Source organism: Quercus lobata, chromosome 2, assembly GCF_001633185.2.
Source record: "Quercus lobata isolate SW786 chromosome 2, ValleyOak3.0 Primary Assembly, whole genome shotgun sequence".
NCBI classification, from domain to species: domain Eukaryota; kingdom Viridiplantae; phylum Streptophyta; class Magnoliopsida; order Fagales; family Fagaceae; genus Quercus; species Quercus lobata.
In genome coordinates this window covers 16,080,689-16,090,798 of record NC_044905.1, presented here as the reverse complement: position 1 = coordinate 16,090,798, position 10,110 = coordinate 16,080,689, and the positions used below count along the sequence as shown (strand labels likewise).

Genomic DNA, 10,110 nt, shown 5'->3' with positions numbered 1-10,110 from the left:
CCTTCACACTATTGGGGCCAATACACCAACTGATTTTTGGTGTAATTTAGATCCCTTATTCAACAAGGTCCTATACTAATTGGAAATTTGGAATCTACACTTTATATATATTAAACTAGGTTTTAGCCAAAAATTTCCCCGTGAAAAGGGAAAAATGAATAAAAAAGCAAAGGCAAACGACATTTTGAGTGATGATAAAGCGATTCCATTTTTTATCCAAGAAAATGGTTCGGATTTTTTGCTTTCATAGTGTGGGCCAAAGGGCAACCACCAGAAGATTGGCAGGAATCTATCATTTGGAATATTCTACCACAATAGATTAGCAAGCACATCTTACTCCTGCAGTGCTCGCAAAAAGACTGCATTTACAATTGCAATATGAGAGAGAGAGAGAGAGAGATGCAAACAATGCTAAATCACCATCTTTATTATTATACTAGTCGAAGCAACACTTTGAAAAGTTTCTGTTCTTCATATAAGCAATTAATAAGAAATCAAATCTATAATGGGGTGTGAGTAGGAAAAAAACCTCTTATAGTAACTGAACAGAACTAGAGGAAAACAAATCCTGGGAAGAACAAAAAGAATTGCATATATATCTACGGGAATATCTCACCAAATCTCTATAGGATACCTAGTTAATAATAAGATGTATTGATACGTATTCAAAAACCAAACCTTTGAAGACCAAAATTAAACGAGAAGCTGCTGTTCCCCACCAAAAACAAGGCAAAAACAACCATAGCAGCAACAAGGACCCACATCCATGTCTGCATCCTCCTCTTACCGCGGTTGCGAAGAGGTGGAGGAATAGATTTTGCCTTGGCCGGCTTAGTAAATTGCAAGGGTTTTTGAGACCTCTTTGTTACTGTCATGGGCTTTTCTCTAGTTTCAGACTCCTTGGTAGTTTCAGTTGGAGTTTCTAAGCTTTGAGCAATTTCTAGCTCAACGGCACCATCAGTAGCCTCTTCTCCAGATGCCTTCTTTTTTTCCTTCTTCCTTGCTTTTTTCTCCCTTTCCTGCATAAACCACATGCAATGGTGAGTGATACAGAAAGGCAAAGAAGAGAGGCATTACACCCTTTTTTTTAATGAAAAAGTATTTTATTGAAAGAGCACAAATAAGGATGCAACCCTAAGAGAGGCATATGCATAATGCACATATAGTTCCGGCATGCTAAAATGCCAACTGAAGTCATGGAATTGGGAAGGTCAGTAGAATTTACCTTCTCTTTCTGTTCAGCTTCCTTCTGTGCTCTTAACGTAGCCCTGGCTTGGGCCTTTTCTGCATTTCGCTTTTTCCTCTCCAAGGCCTCCTTGGCCTTGTTCTTCTCCTCCAACTTACGTTGCTCCTTCAACTTGGCTGCTTCCTCTTCCCTTCTCAATTCCTCCGCCTTTCTGGCCAACTCCTCTTCCTCCTTTGTTAGCTTACTCTCTTCTTCTTTTGCCTCTTCAATCTCATCTCTGCCGGAAACAGTTGCTAAGCCATTCCCCAAAAGATCAGGTTTCACAGGCATTTTAGATTTAGTTGTCTGATTCTTTTGTTCAGCAGTTTTCACGATGGATTTCTCCTTTACCTTTTCAGTTTCCACTTGTACAACTTGTTTTTCTTGTTTAACAGGTTTTTCTTGTTCCACAGCTGACAGCAGGGACACAGAGTTATCCTTGGTCACCCTTGAGTTATCCTTGGTCGCCCTTTCATAAGCTACGGTGGGAATTAGAGGTGGCTCCTCATTGGGACCGAGTGAACGGCCATCCAGAGTCCTCAGTCTCCTCAATGTACTCCTAGTGTTGCACCTGATGTATTCTTTACGGAACTCATCATTTTTGTTCCATAGTTCCATAATTTTCTCCACCTATAAAGTTGATCTGTAAGTGTTAAACTAAAGCATTTTTGCTAGATGAGAGCAACAAAAGGACTATATGAGCTCACCTGGTTAACACATAGTCGTTGCAATTCCTCCTTTTCTCCCTTTGTCACTAAGTTAGCAGCTAAATTATTATCATCCCTGTAACTATAGAAGTATTTGTTCTGCAGATTTAAGGAATAACTATAAGGTCAATCTCTCAGTTCCTGAAATTTGCACAAATTATTTTTTGAACAATTGAATCTGCAAAATTGGTTAAGTGCTAAAAGATAATAATGCTCTCTCTTTTTTTTTATTAACATTAGATAGATCCCTCCCAGTGGTAAACACACACTAAGTTTATTACAATTGGTTTTACTAATATTTATTTTTTTAAATTATTATTATTTTTTTTTAAGAGAGAACAAAAAAACACAAAAATAATAAATAAATAGAAAACTACTCAAAGAAAGTGGTGCAAACTATTGATTAGTTTTGCTACTTAAATCAATTAGCACAGTTGGCACATAATGGGATAAACATTACTCTAAAAGTGCGAATAAAAGGTCCACACCTCTTCAGGACTATAAACAACTACATTGACACATTACCAGTGCAACATATTTTAGGTGAAAAACACTTCATGCGTCATCTTGTTACATAATTATTAAATCTTAATGACTTTGATTGTAAAAAAAATTCCCTATCTGTTCTTCTAGTCAAAAACTGCAGTGCACAATTTGGAGTTCCTACAAGTAAATCCATTCCAATATTCTGTTCTATCAATCTAATAATTATTAACAACATTTAATGTATACCATCCTACCATAGTTTTATTTTATTTTCTATTTATTTGATAAATTCATTAAAAAGGTGCAGAAAGGACAACACTAAACAAAGGAAAGTTTTCACCTTTGAGCACTTGCTTGAGAACCTTAACTGTGCGTGCGTGTGTGCGTTAGAAAACAAGGAAGAGAGTGAGACAGAGCATTTCCTTACAATAAGAGGGGGAAGGGAAATTCGAACCCAGGTTCTCCCCCATGGCCCATGGGCAGTCAAAGCAGTACCACTAAACCACAAGGTTCTTGGCAATCAACTATAATTAAAACTAATTGAAGATTTCTTTTAGATTAAGTCAAATTTAATTGATAGTATTGCAGGGCATGGATTCCGCCATGCATTTGCAGAACTTTCTACTCTGTGGTCTGATATCTTTGGTACCAAATAGAAATACTTTATATGTTGTCAAAATCCAGCTAGATATACCCTAAAGGAAACTTCATATAGGAATATTGCACTTATTACTCGGCCATCAAATAGCAGTAATCCTACACAAATATCAAAACAACACACCTTCTCATACGCTTGTTTCTTCATGCTCTGTAAATGTGCGTATGCTTCTTGGCGAATGTCATCTGCAGCTTTAAACTGAGCTTGTAATTCACTAATCTTATCACTTTCATCATTAAATTTATTTTTTGCAGCTTTAGTGACAGCTTCAGCTTTTAGAACATTTTCTCTTAGTACATCCAGTTCCTTCCTCAGAACCTGTAAATGCTGATAAATCAGATAAGCTATCGAATGCCAATCACTATGAAAGAAGAAGTTACCTAATTGATAATTACAGAACTTGCTTATAAATAACGAACAAAAAGATAAGTATAAAAAATTTAAAATGTGCATAGCTCATGTCACCTGCTAGTTGCATAGATATTAAAAGATAATGATAACAACCAGAAAACACTACCTTCATGCGTTCTTCAATTTGGTCTTTCTGATCTAAAGCCTGCTGAACATCGTCCTGCCTACCCATATTAGATGAGAGCTGTTCACGAAGTTGTTTCAATTGCCTCATTTCATGAAGATACTTCTTTTCTTCCTTCAGATCTAGGGTTTCATGTTGCATTGCATGTTCCATGTTTCGTATCTGCTTACCAGCCATAAATTGAAAAAGATAAGCATAGTTGCATAAAATGAAACCAACTCAAATGGATCAGACAAATTCCTCATTAAGCTATTTGTGGAAAAAGATAACTGAATGCATACCCTGCCACCAATATCCTCAACAGAGATTGCATTCTTCACTTTGTTAATCATAGACTGAACAGAATCCATCTCCTGGCGTTTGGACCTAAGCAACTCTCGTGCAGTTCTCTCCTCTGCCATGGCAGCATCAAAATTTTCACCATGCTCCTTCCAAGTGACCTAATCATAGCAGCATTGCAACAATCATATAACAGAAACAAAAATCTTACTCTCATAAATATTGTGAAGCAATAACTTTCCTCACCCTTTTCATTTGGATTTCAGCTCGAATAGCATCCCGACTTCGAGTCTTCTCTTCAACTTGTAATTGAGCACGTTTGACCTGTTCTTTTAAATTTTCATCATCATATCTAGGGACCCTGATTAAATAATAGAATGGCCTTTTGACCACCTCAGTATTCAGTCCTTCCAAAGCATCAACAGTGGGACCTTCTGGTGAAGTTATTGAGGTTTCATCACCATGAATCCCAGACATACCCTCAGCTCCTTGAGTTGCTGGTTTGTCACCACTATCTGTACTAGTCAACCGATCATCTCCATCTTCAACATGTACAACATCTGGCACACAGTTTAGTGCAGTTTCACTCACAGTAGCTGAGCCATCCAGAACCTTGGACTCAGATCCAAGGCCATCATCGCAAGGCATATCCCTGTTAGTTAGCGTGGATGTATTTTCAACTTCAGACTCTGATTTCTCATCAGCACCTAGACTAGTAGAAAAGCCACTTTCATTTTCAACCAAACCATTTATATTGGATTCCACAACTGTAGCAGAAATTGAATGATGCTGGTCATCAGCACAAGCAACGACCATTTCTGAAACTCCAGATTCTATCTTCGTGTCATCACTTGGTTGGTCAGATATTTTTTCTTCAGAATCAATGACAACAGAACCAGTGTCAGTTTCAGACCTTACATTATTATCATGGGAACTTAAAATGCTATAATCAGGGCCATTCTCAGCTTTAATAGTTTCATCAGGGATAGTCTCAATGTTGATTTCTGATTTTGTATCATCAGCTGGACAAGAATCAGGGCCATTCTCAGCTTTAATAGTTTCATCAGTGCTAGTCTCAACCTTGATTTCTGATTTTGTATCATCAGCTGGACAAGCATCAGGGCCATTCTCAGCTTTAATATTTTCATCGGGGCTAACCTTGGTGTTGATTTCTAACTTTGTATCATCAGCTGGACAAGAATCAGGGCCATTCTCAGCTTTAACAGTTTCATCAGTGCTAGTCTCAGCCTTGATTTCTGATTTTGTATCATCAGCTGTACAAGAATCAGGGCCATTCTCAGCTTTAACAGTTTCATCAGGGCTAGTCTCAGTGTCGATTTCTAACTTTGTATCATCAGCTGAACAAGAATCAGGGCCATTCTCAGCTTTAATAATTTCATCAGGGCTAGTCTCAGTGTTGATTTCTAGCTCAGTATCATCAGGGCTTATGCTTCTGTTTGCATCTAAGTTTCCAACTTCAGCCTCTGGCATATCATCTTCAGCAACACAAGTTGGAATCTTTTCAGTAATTGGAGAAGCCTCATTCTCAGCATCCACTTCTACTGCTGTATCATTATCAGGAGCAGTAGGGAAGCTTTCACCATTTTCAACAGGGACCTTCCCAAACACAACAGGGGAGGGCAAGCATTCCACTTCTTTAGAAGACCCATTTTGTTCTGGTGTGTTTTGAGTAGCACCAACCATATCATTATTAACTAAATTCTCTGAAATGCTATCTTGATCATGCTCAATGGCCAAGCAATCTCCGCTTTCATCAGGGACAGGGCCATTGACAACTTCTGGTTCTAACAGCTTATTGGCAAATTGACATGAAGCTTTTTCTGAATTCTGCTCTGAATCCACTTCATGTTCCTCCGTGTCTGCTTCAACAGGAATCTCCTTAACATCATCATCCCCACAAACAATCGGGAAGGACAAGATTTCGCAATTTTCAGAAGACCCGTTTTGTTCAGCATCAATGGTTTCTGTAGGTTCATCTGCAGTATGATTGGCAGGCAAACCGTCCCCATTATCAACAGGAACAGGACCATTACCAATCTCTGTTTCTAACTCTGTATCAGTCACAACAGTTCTCTGCTTCTGCTCCAACTCTACCCCAGGACCCTCTAGTGCACCTTCCACAGGAACGTCATCCGTCAATTCTGGTCTTTCTTTCTCCGGATCCAAATCAGTTTGACCATTCAAACTCACCAAATTCTTAGATTCCTCATTTTCTTTACCATCTGTCACCGAATCATACTCTCTTTCCTCCTCAACATTATTCACTCCGTCATCAAGCTCAATCGCCGGCTCAGATTCAGCAGAATTATTAACTGAAACCTGAGATTCCTCAATTATTTCAACTTCCCCAGTCAACTCTAAATTATTATCCTCCCCATCCACTGCCTTCCCATCATCAACCTGCGTGGATTCACATTCACAATCAACAGCCTCCGAAATGGAAACCATAACTTGAGAACCTTCAATCCCTCTTACATCCTCAGAAGACTCCTCAACCTTTACCTCAATTCTCTCATCAATCTCCGCCTCCACCACTGCCTCAGCCCCTCTTACATCCTCAGAATACTCCTCAACCTTAACCTCAATTCTCTCATCAATCTCCACTTTCGCCTCTGTCTCAGCCCCTCTTACTTCCTCAGAAGACTCCTCAACCTTTACCTCAATTCTCTCATCAATCTCCGCCTCTACCTCCTCCTCAGCCCCCCCTACATCCTCAGAAGACTCCTCAACCTTAACCTCCGTTCTCTCATTAATCTCCGCCTCTGCCTCAGCCTCGCCACGTGGCTCGGATTCCCCAACATCCTCCGTCACATTCTCAACCTTTTCCGAAACACCACCACCGTTGCTCTCAGGCTTCAATTCACCACCAACTCCACCGCCCCCAGTCTCCCTATTCTCCAAACCGACATTCTCAACAATGACCTCACCGCCAAGATCCGAAGGCTCAACGTGATCGCCCGAAACCGCGTCGCCTCCGGTTACGAACACATAAGAGCCGTCTGCATCTTCCTTATTACAATTCTTCTCATTCCCATTCCCATTCCCATTAATAATAACTCCATTATTGTCTTTGTGCAGATCCTGATAGCTACGCTTTTCCTCAACCTCAGACACCGTGATCTCGCCGTGTACATCCGTCTCGGCCGTCATTGTTCCGATCACACACTACTTTAACCGCTAATTGTGACTCCTATCTAATTAACAGTAATAAATTTCAAAATTAATTAAATCAAATCATCAATGACCGACAATTATTCTATCTCAATTTAACTAAACCAAATTCAAAAAAAAAACAGAGATTAAATAAGAATTGAAGATCAATCAGATTAAAAAACTTACGTGAAAAACCGAAGCAGAAGATTCAGATCCAACGGCGGAGGAAATGTCGGTGCAGAAATCAACGGATCGAGAGCGAGATCAGCGAATCAAACACGCCAATGTGGAGAATTCGAGGCCTGGATCTTAGGGCTGGATGCTTGCAGCAATGAGAAACCGAAAATAGAGAATGGAGTTTTAGTGAGAGAGAGAGAGAGTCTCCAGAGATAGAGAGAGAGAGAGAGAGTTTCTTTCGTTCTTTCTCTGAAATGTGGCTCTTTGGTTTGAACTCAAATACCTCGCTCACGCTTTTTTTTTTTTTTTTTTTTTTTTTTCTTTTTACATTTTGATAAGTTTACTAAATAGTAAATTAATACTATATCTAGTTTAAAATTTTTGCAAATTTTGTTTTACATTCCCCTTTTACAATTCAAAGGGGCTCCAACGCCAGCTCATGCTATTCGTTTGGATCTGTCCAAGCAAAAATTAAATTAGTGCTGAATTTAATGGTGATAAGATAAACTAATTCCACTAGTTGTAAAACGGTTTTGTGTTTGTTTCCTGATTTTGGGAATTGGAGGAACCCGAGGCATTCTGATGAATGATGTCGTCACTATCTCATCCACATGGCAACATCTTTACCTTTTTTATCAGGGAAAAAAGATTTTTATTAAACAGCATAATAATTACAAGATGAAAACTGGCACATCTTTATCGAGCTTTAGTACACATTGATATTACCATCTCATACTCTCAGAGATATGATCATTTGATAAAGAAAGAATTTTCCGTATATCCATTTAAATTAAGTTAAGACTAAAATTTTCAATCATATTTCTTCAATAAAAAAAGTTTGAGTAGAATTTCTTTTTATAAAAAAGAAGAAGTATACAATGTTGTTGTTGTTATTATTTATGGAAGTATAAAACATTCTATCCGGCTATCTTAATAGTTATGAAAAACAATAGTGAAAATTATTGTGTATATAGACCTATTGTTTGATGAGGATATGCTTCTTTAAAAAAAAAAAAAAAAAAAAAAAAAACTTTTTACTTATTTTCTTTTTAAAGATTTTATATCCATGTTTGAATGAATGTTATATGGGACTTAATTAAAACTATAATTATTATTATCATTATTAATAACAATTATTATTTATGGAAGTATAAAACATTCTATCCAGCTACCTTAATAGTTATGAAAAACAATAGTGAAAATTATTGTGTATATAGACCTGTTGTTGATGAGGATATGCTTCTTTAAACCAAACAAAAAAATAAAAAAAAATTAAAAAAACTTTTTACTTATTTTCTTTTTGAAGATTTTATATCCATGTTTGAATGAATGTTATATGGGACTTTATTTAAACTATAATTAATAATAATTGTAGGGTCACGATTTGGGGCTCAAGCCCAAGATGTATGGGGTCTTGGTCCAACGAGCCCAAAACAATAAATTTATAGAGAATAGGTCGAAGAAGAACTAGGTCCTAGTGAATTGGATAACGGTTAGTATTGGGTTAAACGACGATTAAACACAAATAAAACACATTGATGTCCATAGACTTTCAGTCTAAGGAGGCTAAATGATAATATATTTATCACCGTTGGATACTATGACAGTTTAGATCGCTACAATGTTCTTTCTCTCACAAAATACTCTAAGCTCCTGAGTTTCATAGCCATTTTTTGTAAGGATTCCCTGTGAATCTTTTTGAAAGTTTGAGCAATTTAGTATACGTATTCCCGTAAGTTTTCATTTCCTCATTTTTTTTTTCTCTCGACCTTCTTCCTCGGCCTTCTTTCTTTTATAAACCTCTCCTTGTGTCATTTCCGATCACCTAGATGGGTAAGTTCAAGAACCTAATAGATTCTCTGGCCGGTATGGAAGGTTTTGGGGCCAGGTATCATATCTCGCAAGGAGTGCGTTTAGAGTATTTCCCTTCGGACCAAATTCTAACTAACAGAGAAACGGGTGTAGTAGTGGTAGAGGCGTGCCCTGCACAGGGGTAACAAAATCGTGCGGGTGTCGGGTTCGGGACATGGCCAAGCCAATCCCACCCCACCCCAAAGCGGACAATACTCTTAATGGGCATTGCCCTCAAAAGCTCCTTTTAATGTGGGAGGGTTTCTTGTCTCAGCCCCCAATTAGCAGGTATTGTCTGCTTGGTTTATGCCTCACGGTTTTGCTCAATCCCACATCGGAGAGAGACATCTCCCACATGTGCCTTATAAGCTTGAGCCTAAGACACATGTGTGTATCCTCAAAAGTGCCTTTTAATGTGGGAGGGTTTCTTGTCTCAGCTCCCAATTAGCAGGTATTGTCCGCTCCCAATTAGCAGGTATTGTCCGCTTTGACTATACCTCACGGTTTTGCTCAATCCCACATCGGGGAGAGACGCCTCCCACATGTACCTTATAAGCTTGAGCCCAAGACACATGTATACCGCTACTATACAACAGTACCTGCTAATTGGAGGCTGAGACAAAAAACCCTCCCACAATAATAATAATAATTATTATTATTATTATTATTATTATTATTTATGGAAGTATAAAACATTCTATCCAACTACCTTAATAGTTATGAAAAACAATAGTAAAAATTATTGTGTATATAGCCCTGTTGTTGATGAGGATATGCTTCTTTTCTAAAGAAATAAATTTTTTACTTATTTTCTTTTTAAAGATTTTATATTCATGTTTGAATGAATGTTAAATAGGACTTAATTAAAACTAACTATTTTTATCTTTTTCTGCTATCAGTGCCTTTATTATTCCTGGAAATCAATTTTCGTTAACCAAATTTTTTTGTCGCCCCAAACACCCATAAATGTGAAAAATATTTTCCGAAAATCAATTTTTATTTGACCAAACATAGACAA

At 37.8% G+C, this 10,110-nt stretch overlaps 1 protein-coding gene across 2 annotated transcripts; it reads right to left on the bottom strand.

The window, feature by feature from the left end:
- Window positions 1-400: 400 nt before the first annotated feature.
- LOC115974729 (microtubule-associated protein futsch) lies at window positions 401-7,514 on the bottom strand. 2 transcript variants are annotated; one of them, XM_031095226.1, is made up of 8 exons: window positions 7,251-7,514; window positions 4,137-7,105; window positions 3,893-4,051; window positions 3,594-3,773; window positions 3,200-3,394; window positions 1,933-2,031; window positions 1,226-1,855; window positions 401-1,019 (listed from the first exon to the last, which is right to left on the bottom strand). In XM_031095226.1, the coding sequence occupies exons 2-8, from the start codon at window positions 7,059-7,061 to the stop codon at window positions 666-668; spliced, it is 4,542 nt and encodes a 1,513-aa protein (XP_030951086.1). In that variant the 5' UTR covers window positions 7,062-7,105; window positions 7,251-7,514; the 3' UTR covers window positions 401-665. The 2 variants fall into 2 exon arrangements, with proteins under 2 accessions (XP_030951086.1, XP_030951087.1); XM_031095227.1 differs by having other exon boundaries at window positions 4,137-7,101.
- Between the last annotated feature and the right edge of the window lie 2,596 nt (window positions 7,515-10,110).

Excerpts from the sequence above, each read along its gene's own strand:
- LOC115974729 (XM_031095226.1), bottom strand. The coding sequence starts at position 7,061 with ATGACGGCCGAGACGGATGTACACGGCGAGATCACGGTGTCTGAGGTT. Across the intron at positions 3,395-3,593 it reads AAATTGAAGAACGCATGAAG|GTTCTGAGGAAGGAACTGGA; the intron begins GTAGTGTTTTCT and ends CAGCATTTACAG. Across the intron at positions 1,856-1,932 it reads AACGACTATGTGTTAACCAG|GTGGAGAAAATTATGGAACT; the intron begins GTGAGCTCATAT and ends TCAACTTTATAG.